Source organism: Myiozetetes cayanensis, unplaced genomic scaffold (assembly GCF_022539395.1).
Source record: "Myiozetetes cayanensis isolate MyiCay16 unplaced genomic scaffold, myiCay2020 scf10, whole genome shotgun sequence".
NCBI lineage: Eukaryota > Metazoa > Chordata > Aves > Passeriformes > Tyrannidae > Myiozetetes > Myiozetetes cayanensis.
In genome coordinates this window covers 25,014,464-25,034,095 of record NW_026086605.1, presented here as the reverse complement: position 1 = coordinate 25,034,095, position 19,632 = coordinate 25,014,464, and the positions used below count along the sequence as shown (strand labels likewise).

Genomic DNA, 19,632 nt, shown 5'->3' with positions numbered 1-19,632 from the left:
GTACAAAATATGTGTAAAATACTGTCTGTCCTCTTTTATGCTGATGGTCTGCTGGTAGCAATGAAACTACCTCAGCACTGGGAATCTTACACTGAGATGCCTCAGTGACAACACTATTGATTAAAAAGCTAAAAAATAACTGGCTATAAATTAAGTGCTTCACCAGGAGGAGAGAGTCTTGTCCTAATAAATTACACTGGATTGGAACTGGGTAAAAATTCACAAAGTATTGAAGATCTATATCAGCTTAAGGATCATACCACGTGGGCACAAGTCATAGAATCAGAGAATCAAAATGGTTTGGGTTGAAAGGGACCTTAAAAGACCAAATCCCCTGCCATGGGCAGGGATGCCTTCCACTAGATCAGGCTGATCAGGGCCCTATCCAGCTTGGCCTTGAACACTTCCAAGAATGGGGCATCCACTACTTCTCAGGACAACTTGGTCCAGTGCCTCACCACACTCATAGTGATTTTTCAAGTAATTTTTCCTGGTGTTTTTCTCCCTTTGGGACCACTACCACTTCCCAGCACATCCCACTTCCACGACTAGACAGCAGGGAATGAGCCAGAGACACCTGGGCTGGGGACATAATCCACCTCAGCACTCTGATTAGCAGGAAACTGGCTCACCAGGTGAATGATGTCAATACAGGCAAGATCAGAACTGGTTTATCATCCAGACCCATATTTCTGCCAGGTTTTGAGGGAGCAACTGAAGAATACACATTGAATATTCCTGTGACTTTGACACAGGAATACTGAAATAATAAAATAGGGGAAAATTCAGGATAACAAATTACATCAGTGGAACAGGAACAATTTGGGGTTTTGTTAAGCCCAGGACCTTAGTCAGCAATGACACACTGGGGCAATATTATTTTAACCCTTTGACTCCTTGATACTGAGTTCAGCCTGCTCTTTGAGGGGCCCTGCTCTTGAAGAACAACAGGGAACAAACCTACATTATCTGCAGGCTGTAAGTAGCTATTGAAAAACTGTCAGCTTCATTCCTATGGAACAGAAGCAGCCTCTGGATAGACAAAGGCGCACAGGCCGTGCTCCAAATGCCCCAAAAAGGGGGAAAAGAAGGAACTGAGTTCTCTTAGGCAGGATAACAATGGCTGCAGGTGCAAAGTCCCACTGAAAGCAAGGCAGAGCCCTTAGGCTCTAAGTTTAAGTTATATTTAAAGGCTTAGGAGAAATGCTAACACACACTAACTACTTCTGCAGAAGCCTGTCAGATGGATGGGAACCACTAGCCCAGCTCCCAGAGTGCCCCCTAGTCAAGCTGGAAAATCCTTGTTCCTGCACCTTCCTCCCAGCTCCAGTGGGAAGTGGGAAGGGAAGAGCTTACACCAGGTTTGCAGAGCCCCTCGCTGCAGGCAAGCAGGATTGCTCAGGCTCAGGCAGTGTGAGGATACCTGTGAACCAGCACTGGCAGGAGGAATGGGGACATGGAGACAGGAAGCTTTGCAGCCCTGCAGCGTTGCAGGCCGCTGTGTACTCTGTTGGTATCTCCTCCCCAGCTACAGGCTCAGATATGCAGCTGATTTCCCAACTAACATATATCAATTTTTTCATTTTTGTGGCTTCTAAAGTACATTTAGGTTTGGTTTACCTCCATTTTTCTCTTTCTGAAATAATGTATTAACTCCTCCTACTATAGATATAAAATATTTTCTTTTTATATTCTGATGCACTGAATGCATGCTGAGCTCTTTTAGTTTCCAGGCTTGTGTTCCACTGACCCACCTGACACTCTTCAAACTCACACTCCCACTCTTTCACCCGTGTTTTGAGTTTAGAAAACAATCACATGGAAAGTGGAAGACACGTTATTCAGCCTGCAGGATGCTGCTGTCGCACCTCAGGCCACTATGGAAGGAGATGACATAAACCTCACCAACTGAGGCAAGTAATTAAATGGGAGTAAAAATATCACCAGCATCTGGGAAATGCTGCTGTGCTGTCCACAGGCAAAGGTAACCAGTCCCTGGCTCCCCCCACGTCCACTGCCTCCTCCACCTTTCTCAGGAGCCAGATCTCTCAGCAGAGAGAAGCATTAGCTGCAAACTGCAAAAGTCACATTTCTGAGCATGGCCAAGGAGTGGGGTTGTACAATCAGGGACTGGCCACAGCTTTGGGTTAGCATGCAGCAGGACCCCACAGGAAGGGCATGTCAGCCAGCTGTCACAGCACAGTTTAGCCATCCTCTCTTGTGAATTGTGTGCTGAACCAGATGCAGTTTTATAACTCTGCTTAAGGCGATCTAGGCCAGGAGGGTTTCTGGAAAATTATTTCATATTATTGTGAAGAGAAGAAAAAAATTTCCTTTAATTTCTTCATGAAGGGAATGGTGCTGAAAAGGTGGAGAAGAGCAAGATGTAATTTTCTTCCCTACTGTTCCACATCAGTTTCCATGCCTTTTGTAACTAGGCATCATACAATCCTCCGGTTCACCCTGGAAATGAAGTCATCCTTACAACTAAAAGAAGCATCTAGTTTTCCTTCATTATTCACTCCTATATCTGTGCACTTGAATGCTGTTTTCCAAAATCCATGGGTATCAAACCACTTTTTCAGTGATTTCAAAACAACAGCCAATGAAACAGAATGAATACAAGCACTGGAAAAATGAACTGCTCTGCCTTAACCCAACACGACACAGCGAGTCCCTACAACCAGTTTGTAACTGCAGCCAACCCAGAGGTGGCCAATCCACTGGTGATCTCCCATGTGGTGTCTTGTGTTTTGAGTCCTCAAGCTCTGTGTGATACTGCTCACCCTGCAGTCAAAGGAAAGCAATTAACAGAGAGTGATTTTTTTCTCCCCAGTATATTAAATCCTTGCACATCTTTTAGCTTCATTGATTTGGGATTGACACTTTCAGCCAGACAGGCCAGACCTCCCCCAGAGGGAAGCAAGCCTGCAACCCAAAGGGATGTGGGAGCACAGCTCGAAGCCAGGGCAGCTGTGTCCAAAGGTGTGTCAGTGACAAGAGCCTAAGAGCTGCAACCATGCCAGGAGACTCTGCAGAGGCAGATGGGAACAGCACAGGCTGAAGGCAGATGCCCTGAGCCCCCTGGCCTTCACCCTTGGAGGCACACATGAGGGGCATAAACTGGTGATGGTCAGCAAACATTGCACGTGCCTGGAGTTCAATTTCCCAGCAACATCGGTCTTCACTGGTAGGTTTACTGGAAAAAAGGTGGTATTAAGACGTGATTTCAGCCAGGCAGCTCACAGGCAGTCAAGGGAATGGTGTGCTCTTGCTGCAGACTGGGGGAGATACTTCAGTACAGGGCAAAATCCAGCTGCATATCAAAGGGAGCGCATCCTCAGGCATCCAAATGCCCAAGTGAGGAAAGCACAAGAAGCAGCACATGTGTTCACCATTCCCTGTGACAACCTGCAGCAGTGCCATCATTGCCACCATCACATCCCCCTGACCTCATCACCCTGCCTGGCTCCACTGCCAGCCCACAGCTGGGGAAGGAAAGGAAGCCACAACCTCCATCTCAGGTTACCCCATGGGGAGGAGCACCTGAAGGGCTGACAGCCTGCAGCCCTGAATCCAGTCCTACCCTGAATCCAGTCCTAGCCTCAGAACCTCTCAGCTGTTTGTGCCAGGACTGTGAGCATGCTGCTGTGTCCAGAGGTGGTGTGGAGGACAGCCGTGCTTTCAGAGAGCACATGTGGCCCCAGGAACTCTGCTTGGTGGAGGATGAGCACATTTCCTCCTTGCAGGGCATGAAAAAGCTCTGCTTGCAACCTGTTGACCCAGGGGTGCCACAGTCATGGCCACATGTTCTAGCAGTGAGCTAAATTGCAGCTTTCTTCAGGTTTCCTCTGTGGGGTGAAGGGAGTAGAGATCTCAGGGGACTGATCCGTATGGCCTCACAGCAGGAGTCCAAGCAGAGTTGTCTCTGCAGCTCCCTTGCTCTGTTGCTTGACATCACCAGCTGTGTACAGAGGAGAGTGGGTGGTAGCAAGAGCAAGGAGAGAGGCATCCGAGCCAAAGGGATGTTTTTTCAGGCAGCTTTGGGCCAGGAACTGCTTGACCTGGAGCATGCACACCATGCTCTACAAAGCTGGCCCCAGCTCTCGATCCAAGGTGCTGCCACAAATTAAGAGCAATCTGAAAGACCTCTCCTGTCAGCTCCCAGCAACTGCTGCTGCCGGCACCAGGCAAGGCAGCAATCCTCGTTGTTTCCCCCCCGTGCGGGGCCAGCCTATTGTTAGCATTCACCAGTGAGTCAGGGAGCCAAGGGTTAGTGGGTTAACAGCTCCAGAACGTCATGGTGTGCTCAGGGTGGGGGACCCCAGCTGCAGCCAGTGTTTGGGTGTAGCTGTGTGCTGGCTCCAGCTATGACCCTTCCTCCCTGCCCAGCCAGCCCGCCTGGGTGCTGCTGCACGCTCCTCCCTCGAGCTGCACAGCCCAGCACCGAAAAAGAATCAGACCAAAAGATGCAAAGCTTGAACTTCAGCAGTTTAGGCAAGAAAATGTTCTTTAAAAAAATGCAGAAAAGCATTTATAGGATCCTGGCAGCACAAGCAAAGCACGTGAGAGGCTGCGAGGCTGAGGCTGCGTGCTGGCATCCCCCAGCTTTTAATGTACAGAATCACGCAGCTTTCTCAAAGGACACTCCGCACTTTGTTTGGCCTTGGCAAACGTCAAGTTAATAGCAACACTGCTTCCAAAAAAATAAAATCCTAACCAAACACTGACTTTTGGCGGGGGAAAAAAACCTCTAAGATGCTGCATCATTTGGAGCGCGCACTGTTTAGTACTAATGCAAAATTTATTGCTCTGGCAAAACCTAAACACTAGCAGCTGCTGCCTCCTCCTCACACTCCTCTGCATCTCCAAGGAACACCTCGTGTCAGCTGTGCCAGTGGTGGGGTCAGAGCAGTGAGTCCCCCAGGGCCATGGAAACGGGGCCAGGGCTCCTCCTCAGGCTGGGGTCCCGGCAGGGGCTGGGCTGGCAGCTGCCACACATCACTGACAGATTGCCTTTGGCTCGGCTGTTGTGGGAGAGACACCAGTGACACGAAAACCTCTCTGGAGGAAAGTGCAGCCAGCCGGGGATGAGGTAGGAGTAGAGGGGGAGAGACCGAGCATGAAAACCACAAGACACTTGTGCCTGCTAAAAATGATTTCCACCTAGTAATTTTAGCAGCTGTTGTGCTCCTCTGCCTACCTTCCTGGCTAAATTTTAAGTAGGAGGTGAGTGAAAATGAGAATGGTGACAAAGTTTTTCCCCCCAAACCTCTGTATCTGCACATTTTTAACTTCTCCTTGATCCCAACTTAAAGACACAGTCAGTTATTTTCCCCAGTTATGTGGGTTTTGTCCTGGCTGCTCAAAAGTAACAAAAATTCACACCAACTTTTCTAAAGGGTGGTCAAAAATAGTGACCTGTCAGAGTGACACCAGCATCCCTGGTATAGTCCTACACCCCTTAGACCTCCAAGGCTAGGATATGGCTGTAAAATGAAATGCAACTTCCAAATAAGTCATAAATACCATGAAGCCATTGCTACCTCCCACCTGCTGAGGAATTGTTTCTCTCCAGCATGTGCCAGGGTGGGGAGGTCGCTGTGCCTGTCCCCTCACCCTGCTCACAGGTGCAGTGGCTGGGTTTGGAGAGGATGGGGGAGGAGGCCTGGAGAAGCTCTTTCTGAGTCCTGCGGTTAAACAGGTGCTCTGCTGAAACAAACACACGTCAAAGCTCTCACAGCAAGGGCTGCTGGAGGTGAGCAGATATTTACATACAAGCTATAACCTGTGTTTTTATCCCCAAAAATATATATGCATAGTGAACATAGGCTAAGGCTAAGCAAAGTGCATGATGTACTCTCAAAACAGGTGAATAACTTTTCCCTCAGTAGGGCAATGACTGAAGCAGAGGTTTTAGAGCTTGAAGCCCCGTTACCTGCTCATTTATGCTGCTCTTTCTCAGGGCCTTTGGGTCCTGACACTTTGCTGAATTCCTGAGAGGTGATGAGGTGTGCTGCTAAGTTTTTCTCCAGTCTTCTCGAACTCCATCAATCCTAGTTATGACTGAATTTTAGGATTTTGTTCATTTAACCAGATAATAAATAACAAACAATTCAGAGACTCAGTGTTATCCTTTGATATGACTGCACTGAACTCCAGTCAAAACCACCAGCAACTTTTTTTTCCAGCTATGCTGCAGGACTTCACTACTGACAGAAAAAGCAGCAGGTATTGACAGCTTTCTGCACTAAGATCCCTCAAACCATTTTCCTTTAGGCATGACATATGCAGTCAAAGAAGCCTGTCCTCATTCAGATTCCATGTAACAGAACAAGCTCCCTCTCCTGCCACAGGGAGGTCTTCTGCATCACACAGTTGCCTCCAAGTCCCTTCATCTTTCACCATTTATAGCTCTCAGTGAAGGTCTTTCTGCACCCTAGCTCTTTAATCATGCCCCTGCCAGTCCCTGACACTCTTGGCCTCAGCTCTGACAAAAGCAAAAAAAGCACCTCTTTGCTCTCTTTTGCCTCCCAAAGCAGTGAGCCACCTGCCCCTCCAGGAGCAGCCTTTCTGTCCTACATCTTCCCCAAGCCCACCTCTCCACCACACCAGGGCACCGTGGGTGACCTTGTGCTGTATCTGAAGATCCTCTTGGTGGTTTCAGGGAGAGAAAAAACACTACTAATGATCTCTGTCTGCCTCTGTCTGCCTCACCCAGCTGGCTACTGCTGGGAAATCAGTTTTCCTCACAAGGAACATAGTGTACTCATCCCTTCCCATGAGGATGGAAATTATGTTCTCATCCAGCTCGGTGGCACAGCCCAGCCCAGATGTGGGGCTCCCAGACCCCAGCCAGTGCGTGGGGAAAGAAATTAGGTGGAAGAGGTGCTTTGACGGTGCTGCAGCTCTTTTCTCTCCCACCACCTGGCAGCTCACCCACAACTAACGTAGGATGCAGGCTCAGAGTGGCAGCAGCACCCCATGGCAGATGTAGGGACCGCATGGAGGCAGGACAGCATGGAAAAGGCATATCCAGATCTGTATGGGAAAAATCGGAGAGCTGGTACTGGAGAAGGAATGACAAGGCTCAGGACAATTGTTGCCAAGGTTCAGTTTTAAGTACAATAGTGCAACAAATTGATGGTTTGGGTTGTGAAGATTTTGGGCCAAAATTCACCTGCAATTAGCTGGTTCATGCAATGTTTTTAAAACAAAGTAAGACAATCTGCAGCTCAAGATTTAAAAGTTTTTCCCTTGAAGGTTAATGTCTTTTTAGCCTGCTTACTTCTAAATTGGGTAGAGTGTGTCTATCCAACTACAAGCTCTCAGCTAGCAGCAGGACATCCAGACTGTCCTTGAAATGTCACGTAAAATAATTTGTACTCTCAGTAATTCATTTCTTTGAGGTTCTGATTGTTGATATATTGCTACCAACAGAGTATACAGCATTACAAAAGAGAACAACACTTTGTACCTCAAATGTCTTGACTTCAAAGCATTTAAACTTTATAAACAAAGAGACATAGCCTCAGTGTAGCACCAAAGAAAGCAATTTATGTAAGCAGAAAGTCTGGAACAAATAATTAAAACATGAGACTAAACAAAAACATTTGTGAGTTTGTTGAAACAACTTTGAAATATAAACTCATTTTTAATGTGTATATTTATTTGCACTTTACCTAAGGGTGCCCTTTCTTACTTGTGTTGCATCTGGAAGCACATCAGTGGTAGCCACGCAGAGCTCACTCGGCAGGCTCTTTTCCTGGCTTGCCCCTGCCTCAATCCAGAGGCAGCCTGGATGTGTCAACCTCTCTGCCGGTGTACAAACTCTAAAACATCCAGGTGAAAAACACTAGTAGCACACCTTCCATCCCACAGCGTTTTTCAAAGCTACAGCTCCACAGCAAGCACCTTTCTTTCTCTTCTGTGACCTATTAGAGTTGTGCAGGATTTCTAAACACTAGTTCCCAAAAAACCTGTTTTGGATTATATACTCCATTTTAACATCACAGTAAGGCGCTTCTCATGGCAGTGAGCACTTGTGGTTGGGAAAGGAGTTATTTTACTAATTTCTCTTCTCATCCCGCATCCCGTAGGAGCTGAAGAAGCCCCTAAGGGATGGTGGGGAGAAAGACACTCTAGGGCAGCTTTGGGGGCTTCGGGAGCACGGAAAGGCAGCTCAGCGCATCCCAGAGCAGCGAGAGGAGGCTGCGGGGCGGTTTGGTACCAGCGCTGCCGCGATGCCACCCGCGATTCCCAGCGGCATTTGGGGCTCGGCCGTGCCGGGCTCCCGCGATCCCGGCGGCATTTGGGGCTCGGCCGTGCCGGGCTCCCGCGATCCCGGCGGCATTTGGGGCTCGGCCGTGCCGGGCTCCCGCGATCCCGGCGGCATTTGGGGCTCGGCCGTGTCGGGCTCCCGCGATCCCGGCGGCATTCGGGGCTCGGCCGTGCCGGGCTCCCGCGATCCCAGCGGCATTTGGTGCCCCGCTGGCCGCCCTCGGGAGGCGCCGCTCGGGGGCGGCCCCGCCAGCCGCGGTCGCGGGGCGCCACCTGGCGGGCAGCGGGGCCGGGGGCAGCGCCGTGAGGGAGCGGGACAGCGAGGGCCGCGCCTATTGGGATTTAACATCTAATTGTATTTAAAAAAATAATTTGGGGCAGTTTCTTACCTCCCAGTTGAAGCGGGTTAACTTTAGAAATCAAAGTCCTTTTCTGTACACAACAAACGTGTGCGTTTCTTGTAATATTTTTGTAGTAATATTGCTATGAAGAGGTACAAAACCCCAGAGTAAGGAAGCCAGGGAGCAGCGGCACTGCCTAACCCTTCCTGTGCCGGCCCATCAACTTGAAGCTAACAAAACCATCAAGTGGGGATGCAAAAAGATAAATCTCTTCTCCCAGAAGCTGTTTGTGATACAAGAGGGCTAACAGGAGACATAGATGGGTATTCAGGATCCCACAGAACATGAGATCGCAGCAAAAGCTCATTGCTGTCTACTTACCCACGGAAATCCTGACACTGGGTTGCATACACCCAAGACTGGCAGCCACAGGACCACAGAGGGACAGGGCCATGCATCCAGCATGATGAGGTCCTACAACACTTGCTGTGGTGTCCTGCGGTGTCATAACCAGCTCCTAAAATTACCTCAGGTGTACTTACTACAAGCTGTAGCTGTGCATTTCAGTGTAGCAAGACTCTTGCAATGCTGCAGGGTGCACGATTTATACTGCAATGGAGCTCTGTGCCTTTTCTTTTTAAATAAAGGTGAGAGAGGTGACAATAGAAAGAAAAACCAGGGATAACTACAAAATAATCCGTTTTGAGGAAGATTGTTGAGGTGTGATCCTTGGGTGACCTGCACAGGGCCAGAAGCTGGACTCAATGGGCCCCTTCCAACTCAGTATATTCTAAAACACTTTAAAAAAGAAAACTTTAAGAGATTTACCTCTTTAATTTGTCAAAGCATTAAACCTCTACTTACAGTTCTCTAAGTACTCAGGCAGCCAAGACCTTCTGGCAGAGGGAGCATGCAGAGGCCTGGTATTCAGAAACCAAAGCTAGTCCCATCGAGACACTGCAAACAGTGCTAATAATCACAGTGATTTGTATGTCTTAATACCTCTAGTCAAAACTGCAAGCCTTGACAGAAAATTTTGGCTTTTACATTTCAGAAGTTAGGACATAAACGAACCTTTAAAAGCTATAGGCATATTAGAAAAAAAAAACAAAACACAACCAAACGAAATGACAAAAACCCCACCTACAACTAAAACCACCAACCAACCAAGAAAGCAACAACTAACAAAATCCCCAAACCCCACAGCCATCAATATAATGTCTATAACACTATTACTTATTTAAGGCTTAATACACAGTTCTGAGAAAATGGGCAAGTTTGTGGCAAAGCCTCTTCCACTGGGCTTCCCAGTCTACAAATACTGACGATACACAGAAAGATGGTAGAGTTTTAATGTCATCTATGATCATGCAACAAGGAACTCCTTGAGAATCTAATTCAGCTGTCCAGGAAAAAGCTGGAACTACCAAAAGAAATCAGAAGTTAAAAAAAACCCAGAACCAGTAAATTTTCATTTTCTCCATTATCTCTGCAAATACACCAGACAAGAGAACAGTCCCAGGACCTGAACACTGTCATATACCAGATAGATATTTTAGATTCAGCAGTGGGAGGCAAAGCAATGCACCATTACCCTGTTTCTTGCTGGCTGTATCAGAACTACAGCACAACTACAGCTGAATACCATGAGATCAGACCCATCATAAAGTGGACAGAACAGAATAGCCCAGGTAAACACAACAGGTTTCAGCTCCTCATACTCCTGCTTTCAAGAAAGGAACAGACTTTTCTTTGTGTGGCAGAACTGTATTTAATTAATTTTTGTATACAAATTAAGGAGAACAAACAAAACACTATTGTATCCAAGTGAAATAAGCCAAACCAGCACAAATTCATATTTTAAAAATACTACAAAGAAAGATGAAGCAGCTACAGTGAAAAAGCTTTTTAATTCCATTTTTTGCAAAATTACATTCTGATACCTTGCACACACAAGAATGCAGCCATCAGTGGAAAAAAATCCAGTACAAAATAGTTTTAAATCCACATATTATACTGCAATGAAAATAAATTCACATTTGAAGAAAGCCATCACATTTTATTTTTCTCTTCAATAATGAGATTATTGCACAATCATTTGCTTTTTCCCACAATCATCAGTATCTTACAGCCTTAGTGATTCTAAAGGTGATGTTGTGAGGTTCCAACATTTGTTGCTGCTCAAGCACACCATGTGAAACATACATACTAGTTTAAACAAATGAAATGTGTTTAGCTGATCAGCTGAATTATTTCCTTCTCATGCATCAACCCCAACAATAATGATCTTGCTGCACTGATTAGGCCTTGTGATTGATTCTGTGGTGACCAATTTTGACTTCTGATGATGATACATGAGAAGAAATTATAATCCAAGTAGTACCCAAGGTGGGCTGACTTCACAGGATCAACGATAAAAGAGCAATCAAACCTATTTCTCACTCGAGCAAGCTCACAAGTGCAAAAACAGGCCATACATTGAGAACTGCACTGTATTCTTCACAGAACCAGATCCCAAAACAGACTGTACTTCAAGTTCACTGTTGCATAATAAAAATGTCCTGAGATCCTTTGGACAGATTGAGGTCTCATTGGCAGGTAGAGCTCCAGGAGCAGCCTAACTCAACCTAAAGCAATTTACTTATCCCAAAAGTCAAATTGCTCCACTGAAGCAGGTAAGGTAAGAGTTCAGTTTGAAAAAATGGTCTGAGACTATTAGAAAAGAAAAATATTAAACCAGAAATAATTAAAAAAAGCACCACAATCACTCATTAAATCAATTGGATAGACTTAAACTGAGAAAACACAGAAAGAAATTATCTGACAGTTTTGTTGCAGACAGCCTTCAGAGCACGTTAGTAGTATTATTTCAAAACGATGAGATGAACGACAGAATAAGCATTCATTAGCACCAAAGGCAACATGGTATCTCTCAATTTATATCTAACCCCCAGCTACAGAACACTTAGCTGTCAGCTCCACCACCAATTCTTAGACCTGAAACATCCAAATACTAAGAAGTGTATCAACATTGCAATCAAAGATACTTTGGATGATTGTACCACTTCTTGCAAAACACAGTGGAACTCTACCAAATCAGTGTGACTACCACAGTAGTGCAGTTAAGACATGCTTCACTTATTGTTTTATGCTTTTAATCAATATTTATTCAAAACAAATATAAAAGTTGGACCAAGTTAAATAGAAAACATGGTTCCATAGGTGCTACTTCAGGGATCAGAAATGTTTGGGTGGTTTTTATTTTTCATTTTTCACAGCATCGACGTCATGAAGGGAAGGGCAAAAGGTTAGGAAAGCTGGCCACAGTCTGTAATGACAATCTTTTTGGAGGGCTTTCCACTCTTGGAACCAAAACTCTCAATTTTTTTCACAACATCCATTCCTTCCTTTACATGCCCAAAAACAACGTGTTTTCCATCTAGCCTGTAAAACAAGTACACAAGGGCAGTTTTACTTAAAACAGCACAAAGACTGACCAAACCAAGCTTTGTGAAGGGGTGTAAGCAGTTCTTCACAGCTCTCACCTGCTGATCAACTCTATGGCAAAGGTACAACTGCTCTACAAGTGACATGAAATACTTTTAGCTCTGACGTTGGAAGTACTTTGAGGGATAGTGGCCTTGTTACTCTCACAGCCCTTCCTCCCTCAAGTAGCACAAAACAATTTATTTCCATTGGAGTCAAGTACTTTGGAAATAAAAACAAAACTGACAAACAACCAATCAAACAAGAATAAATCCATCAATCCCCAAACAAACAAAGAACCCCCTAAGCAAACCCCAAACCCTCCAGATTCAGGTACCAATTCAGGAGACTAATCTTCAGGGCTGAGAACCTACCAGTCAGTTTTTGCAGTGCAAATGAAGAACTGGGATCCATTTGTATTGGGTCCTGCATTGGCCATTGAAAGAACACCTAGAACAACAGCAACAGGTTATTAGATTGGTGTAACAAGTTTGCAGCAGAGAAGACAATCTTCCTCTGCACCTTGAGACTAAAGCTGGACAGTCAGAAGATGTGATGATTTCACACTGAATGATTTCTAACACCAACTTCTTGCCTTTCATTATTTCCTATTCCACAGCAAGAGTGTTAGCACTGTAATTGGTTGTACGTGTCCAGAACATGACTAACACCAGATAACAACAGCAGCAGTAGTCTCCTGGGATGAGGAAATAACAATGCCAAAAAGAGAGACTATAGAATTAGATCAGATGTTCTTCTGAATGGTCTTTCCTTTACTTTTCTGGCTTTAATTTGAGCTTAAAACCATGTGCCTTTGTTACCTAGTAAATAAGAAATCCCACGTCTTTGTTTTCACTTCTGTATCTAAGTAAAAATTGAAGTCTTTGACTTATGAAAGAAGGAAACAAAAGCAGTAATTTCACCTTTGCAGAATTTGTAAGCCCAGTATGGGCTGATATCTATTTGTACAATAGTCTACACAAATAAGAACATGGCAGGGACAACACCCCATTAAACCTCCTTAATACTTCTTCAATTACCAAGTACCTCAAAACCCTAAAAAACCTCATTTTTTAAAACACATTTTCATCAACAATGCTTCATTACAGGTTATAGTCATCAGAAGGCAGAAAGAACATGTTTATTTACCAGGTCCTACGTGCTTCAGTACAAAATTTTCATCTGGAAATCTACTGCCATAAATGGATTTTCCACCAGTTCCATTATGATTTGTGAAGTCACCACCCTGAAACAGAAATGGTTATTAACTCTACAAGCACACATGGATTATTTTACATTGAAAGTGATGCTATTGAAAATATATACTTGTTCTAATTTAGAAGTGACAACATCAGCAAATTTTCTTCCAGTTAAGAATAAGTATGGCCACTGAATTTAAAACCATTTAACTAGTTGAAGATAGAATCAGGCAAAAAGGGGGAGGAGAAAGCCTTTCTCCTAAATGTAATGCAACAAACAGCTGTAATTTTAAGAAACACCTCAAAGGCCTCAAAACGAAATCACCCGAGTTCATTACCATAGGCAAGACCTCAGAACTCTTTTGTTCCCCTTCCTTTCTTCTAACGTGTATGAATATTGATCAGAATCTCCATTTTTACTATTTGCTGTTTCTAGGTTTTGTTGTTTAAGTGTTCCACCTATTTTAAACTTCTCCCAGCCACAGGCTGCTTGCCAGAAAAGATAATAGATACCTGTCTTAGGTTAGACACAAAAAACCAGTTCAAACAGAAAACCCGGCAACAGTGACTCGCAGAGGTGGTTCCAGCAATCTGCCATCTCCTCTCCCAGGAGTGACACCACCCACGTCATCAGAGAACTCATACCCAACAGGTATTGCATGTGACATTCATCGCCCATCCTCATCCTGAGTAACCTCTTACAGGTGGTGTTACAGCTACTCCTACGCAGTCCCAGAACTATGTTCTGCATGCCACGTGGAGACATCCAAACTACCAGGTCCCGGATATGATGGCCTTCAATTAGGCCATACCAATTGCCTGAATCATATTAACACTCCATCTCAACAAGTGGAAAGGTCTCTACTGTTTTCTCTCACTTGAAAATTGTTGAAACCTATGACAGTATTTCCACTTCAGCAATGACCTCCGAGTAATTCCTAAACATCAATTCATCATCTCACCATACCATCGAATCAACCATCCAGTATCCTCATTCCGGGTCCCTTTGTGGGGACAAAGCAAGGAGAACACTTACACAGAACTTCACAAATTAGTGGCAGAACTCAAAGTAGGATTTCTACTTTTTTTTCATATTTATGAAACTCTGTCCCTTTGTCAGTATCACAAAACCTTAATTTGCATTTAAAAGGCAAGAAAATAGGTCCTTTACAGCACACCTGTCCCCTTTCTCTTCTGAGAAATAGGTCACACAATTAGGGTCTCATGCTTCAACAGATATATTTTACATTTTAAAAAATAATTAAGGATGGGAGACCATCACAGTCATCAGTTATAGATAAAGCATGCTTACTATGACCTTCATGTTGGATATTTTTACAAAGCTATTCAACAATGCAATGTTGTTGAAATGTAGCTTTTTCTAAGGAAGAGAGGACCACCAGGAATCAATACAACCCAATGCACTGCAGCAGCTGCATCCTGCTCATCTGGCAAGGACAGCAGATAAAAAGTCTTTAAGTAAGGTTTGTTGTTGTTATTTTTGTTGCTGCTGTTCAAGAAAAACTTGTTAATGTGCATGGAATCTTATCCAGAATTTCAAAAGATTCATCCGTTAAACCAAAACAAACTCCATCTCAAGTGGGTCATCCCAAAAAATCGATCCCAGCTGACCTTCCCTCCATATTAGAGAAATACTCAGAAAAAAAAAATATATTTAAACCACATTCTCTATTGTGAAAAGATTATTCTACTTGGAATAAGGAATGGACACAATGTTTTCTTAGCTCCCTTAGAACACTAAGTCGATTGTCATTCTACCCACAATTGCTTCTTACAAGCAAGTGTCATTTTGTCACCTATGCCCCACACTATAGTATGCCGCTATACAACAGCAGAAAGCCTTCAGCCAGGCTTTTTTTTCGACGAGTCTACACAAAATTTACATTTATTTGTACAAAAGATGAGCTAAGCAACAGCCACTGCAAAAAGATCAGAAATGGAAGTCACACTGTCACTTCTTTATTGTGTAGTTAGTAAAATTTAGAGCAGAGCCATTTCAAAAGTTACTACTAGTTTGTTTCTAAAATAAACAAATAACATACAGATAAATTTAATAGCAAAAGGAAAAAAAATATTACCTGGCACATAAATGAAGGAATCACTCTGTGAAAAGTGGATCCTTTATATCCAAAACCTTTTTCACCAGTACAAAGTGCTCTAAAGTTTTCTGTGAAAACAAAGCATAAAGTATTATATTCTGCATCATATATGGCAATACAATCAAACACAATTAGACTATGTCTCAAATTTATATGCTTCAAGAATTTTACTGTATCTTTAAAGTATTATTGATTTATTAGTTATTACAATACTTTAAAAACCCTCTGTTATAAAGCTAAGAAGACAAAGCTTATTTAGCTTCAGAACAGGGTACAAACAATCCTTTTCCATCTCATCTTCCTTTTATTTTACTGCTATGTCTTAACTCCAATACCCTGATTTCCCCCACCTTTGCCTGGAGTCAAAGGTTTCATTTTCTGACGTTTATGCCTCTGTTCTCTATAGTAATTGTGAGCATGGTGTCTTTTTTTTTAAGGACATTTGTCTATTAGAAACTGAAAGAAATTTACAAGTGTTTTCCAGAACTGCTAAATCAGCAGCTGAGGAAGGAAACGTGATAAACCACAAAAACTTTGTAAGTAACATAAATGCACTAATCAGCTAGTGACCCGGAAAACAAAACCCCATAAGCTGTTTGGAAACTCTAAAAGCGACCACTCCCCCTTTGATTTACCCTTCCCAACTTGCTCTGGGGTTTGATTTTAAAGTAAACTAGTGTGTTTGTTAACATACATATATATATACATATATGTAAAACTAAACTAATGTGCTTTTTAACACACATACATAAATATATATAAAACATACACTGATAACCCAATATATGAAACTATTTGAAAGAATAATGAATTCCAACTCCCCACTAGCACTTCCTGTCATATTTCTTGATTAAAAAGTGAGGATGGAAATGGTTCTAAAGGGTAAAAGATTATTCTTGTTCCTGCAAATCACAATCTAAAACTGAAATAGTTAAGTATGGAGACGCTGCCTTACCTGCTGTCTTTGGAACCACATCAGCTTTCAGCTGTTAAAAGAAAAATAAACCAATGAATTCATAAGTCAGCTTTTTCATACACACACAGAAAAACTTCTTCATGGGAGACTGGTACCACTGAACCCTCTTCCCAAAGTGATGAGCCATCTGAAATCACAAGCCACCAAAATTACACAAATACCTTAAAAATTCCCAAGCATTTGGCTAGTAATGCTAAATATATCCCCTCAATGCAACTTTTAGCCAGTTAATGAAGAGCACCTTGAGCAGTGCCTAATGATTTCATTGGTCAACATGGTATTTTATCAAAAACTAAGAATAATCTTTACGATGGTCCCCAGAGATCAAAGCCAGTTTAGATACAACTGGAGATGCCCAAGTCTGCCCAGCACAGTCAGCTGTTGAAATTGGTAGAAGAGGCAGAGCAGAAATTGTATATCAAAATTTACTCATGAACTTACATAGACGTTGTAACCAACAAAAACTTCTAATTTGGATTAATAATGATCTTTTTACTAATCCTTAAAAGGGATATAAAAGTGGCCATGCCAGTCAGGCCAAAGTTTTATCTAGCTGTACATCCTGACAGTAGCCAGCAGCAGATACTACTGTGAAATAGTGCATAGAAACAGTATGGCTGTGACAAGAATTTAATGTTCCTTCCCTAGGAAACTCTCCTCAGATTGCTGTAATTTGGACCTGAATCTAACCACAACTTAGCCAAAGATTCAAGGCTATGCTGCAATGCATTCAGATTTTCTATCAGCTGGGCATAGTAAAAATATTTAACATGGAAATTAAATGCTGCTGCAAGAAATATAGAAACACTTATTTTATATAATGCTATCCAGACGTTTACTATATCTCATTGATGAATAAGGTACTTGCATAATAACATTTTTACCTTTGACTCCCTGAAACGCTACCACTTGAGAGTACACAAGTTGAAAGAGTGCAATTCATTTATATGCTGAAACTTTCAATGAATAAATATGAACTGGGCTCTAGTCTCAAAAGAGCCCCTTTCAGAGAGAACTCATATGAAATAATTTAAAAAAAAAAAAAAAAGTCTACGAATACAGACCTAAAGCCAGTGCTAGAGGCAGAAGGTCACACTGAATTCCCTCAGCAGAGGAACATCTGGAAAAGCTTCATTCCCTCTACAGTGCGTGGTTCTGGAGCACAGCCCTCACTCCTTCCCATACTCAATGCATTTATCTGAGGCAGGTACCCGGCCCTAAGGACACAGGGTGCACCACACGGCGCTTACTGTAATATTTTTAAGAGCAGAGTGTACTGCGGTTTTCCCGTTCAGGCCTTCTTTACACGGGAGCCTGGATTTTTACGGATGGAGCCCCCTTCTCATCCCAACAGCGCCGCGCCAACCTTTCGCTCCACGTGGAGCGGGAAGCTCAAGGAAGCAGCACCTCAGGAAACTGACGACCAATAAAATCAAACTACGAGCACCATGGAAAAAAAAGAGGAGGAGGCTGGAGGTGCGACAGAAGGGCTCCAGCTCCAGGAGCTGGCTGCCCCAGGAGCAGCCAAAGGCGGGGACTCCCAGTGCCCCCCGGGACCCCGCTCGCTCCTCTCAAGCCAGCGGTACAGGACAGCAGTAGGCTTATTCTTCTTCAGTATTCCAGCTCACACTCACTGGTTTAAGCTCATTTTCCTCCGAGGCCCCGCACCACACCAGCCCCGGTCCGATCTCTGCCCTTCCCGCCTAGAGGGGCCGTCCCGCCTCCCTCTCTCCCGGGAGCGGAGCACCGAGGGTGGCCGGGCAGCAGCTCCCACGAGCGGGCGAGTCCCGCCATCCCCGGGCCCCGTCCCGCCGTCCCCGGCCCCGGCTCCGGCCGCTCGCCCGCCCTGACCTTGTGGCTCCGCGGCCGCCATGCCCGGGGCCCGGCCGCCTCCGGCTCCGCGGGCACCGTGCCCCGGGCGAGCTGCAGCCCCGCGCCCTCACCTCCAGCACGACCCGTCCCAGCGGCTGGTTGTCGGCGTCCACGTCCAGGAACACCACCGGGTTCGGCGGCCCGGCGCCGGCCCCGCTGCAGCCGCGGGCTCCGGCCGCCCACATGCAGGCGAGCCCCGGCGGCGGCAGCAGGTCCCCGGGCGGGCGAAGCAGGCGGCGGGCGGCGCTCAGCGCCAGCATCCCGCGGGCAGGCGACAAGACACTGACGGACGGACGGACGGACGGACACCGACACACGGACACGCGGCCCTGCCCCGCGGCCTTTATGGGCTCCGCCGCGGCGCCGCAGCGCCCGCTGGCGGCCGCGCAGGGACAGAGGGGCCGGGGCGCTGCGGGACAGCGGAGCGGGCTCGGCCCAGGGTGCTCGGCTTGTCTGTTTGTTTTTCTTCCTTTCTGTTTGTTTTTCTTCCTTTTTGTTTGTTTTGGTTTTGCTTGTTTGGGTGTTTTTGTTTTTTTTTGGGGAGGAGTGTGGTGGTGGTTGTTTTGCACATTTCCTCCCAGCCCCTCACCCCAGGGATCGACAGAGACGGCGAAGTTTATATCTAAAGTTCCATGATTTCACACGCAGCCCCTTTGGGCTTGTCCGCGGAGCACCTTGGCGGGGAAGGCCGTGCAGGCGTCACGGGTTTGGGGTAGCCGGGAGTGACGGGCTGCCCGTGCCGCGTTACTCACGGGCAGCATCCCGGAGCTCGGCACACACGCGTCGGGACCGGCGGGCGCTCCTGAGTCACCCCGGCACCGCAGAGCCCCGGGGCGCCACGCCATCGGTCCACAGCCCAGCCTTGGCTCTGCTGGGAAACCTGCCCCAGGGATTACAAAAGAGAGTAACAGCAGGCCAAGTTAAATAGTTTATAGTGAAATATTGTTCATGGGGTTTATATGAAAATAACAACAGCTATCATTTTAACTTTTCCTAACTTAGTAACTTAGATGAAAATACTTGGTACATATTTCAATCAAATATTACTTTCAAATCTTCTCCAGTTCTCATCCTGATTCCATATATAAGCACTTCCAAAAGTTTTTCAAATTTGTAATATCACAAAATGTCTTTAAAAGAAAAAAAAAAAAGAAAATCAAGGGTTATTCTAATAGTTATTTTCACATTCCTTGTATTATACATTATTATAATGAAGGTTGGAGTAATGCAGCCATGCATTACAATATGACAGAATCATACAATGATAGCCCCTGTGTGAGGAACAGTAAACTTTCAATCCCACTGAAGTTCTTTGTGTCAAGCAGCTAAAAGTGCCTTCATCAGTGACATTCACTGAA

General features: G+C 44.9%; 1 protein-coding gene across 1 annotated transcript; it reads right to left on the bottom strand.

Moving 5' to 3' along the window:
* Window positions 1–10,512: 10,512 nt before the first annotated feature.
* On the bottom strand, window positions 10,513–18,586 carry PPIF (peptidylprolyl isomerase F). Its single transcript, XM_050335912.1, has 6 exons — window positions 18,346–18,586; window positions 16,382–16,412; window positions 15,406–15,494; window positions 13,257–13,353; window positions 12,482–12,557; window positions 10,513–12,065 (listed from the first exon to the last, which is right to left on the bottom strand). The coding sequence occupies exons 1-6, from the start codon at window positions 18,532–18,534 to the stop codon at window positions 11,930–11,932; spliced, it is 618 nt and encodes a 205-aa protein (XP_050191869.1). The 5' UTR covers window positions 18,535–18,586; the 3' UTR covers window positions 10,513–11,929.
* Window positions 18,587–19,632: the final 1,046 nt, after the last annotated feature.

Coding starts and splice junctions, on each gene's coding strand:
- PPIF (XM_050335912.1), bottom strand. CDS start 18,534: ATGCTGGCGCTGAGCGCCGCCCGCCGCCTGCTTCGCCCGCCCGGGGAC. Junction 15,495..16,381: donor TGTGGTTCCAAAGACAGCAG/GTAAGGCAGCGT, acceptor TTGTTTTCACAG/AAAACTTTAGAGCACTTTGT. Junction 12,066..12,481: donor TGCACTGCAAAAACTGACTG/GTAGGTTCTCAG, acceptor CTTGTTTTACAG/GCTAGATGGAAAACACGTTG.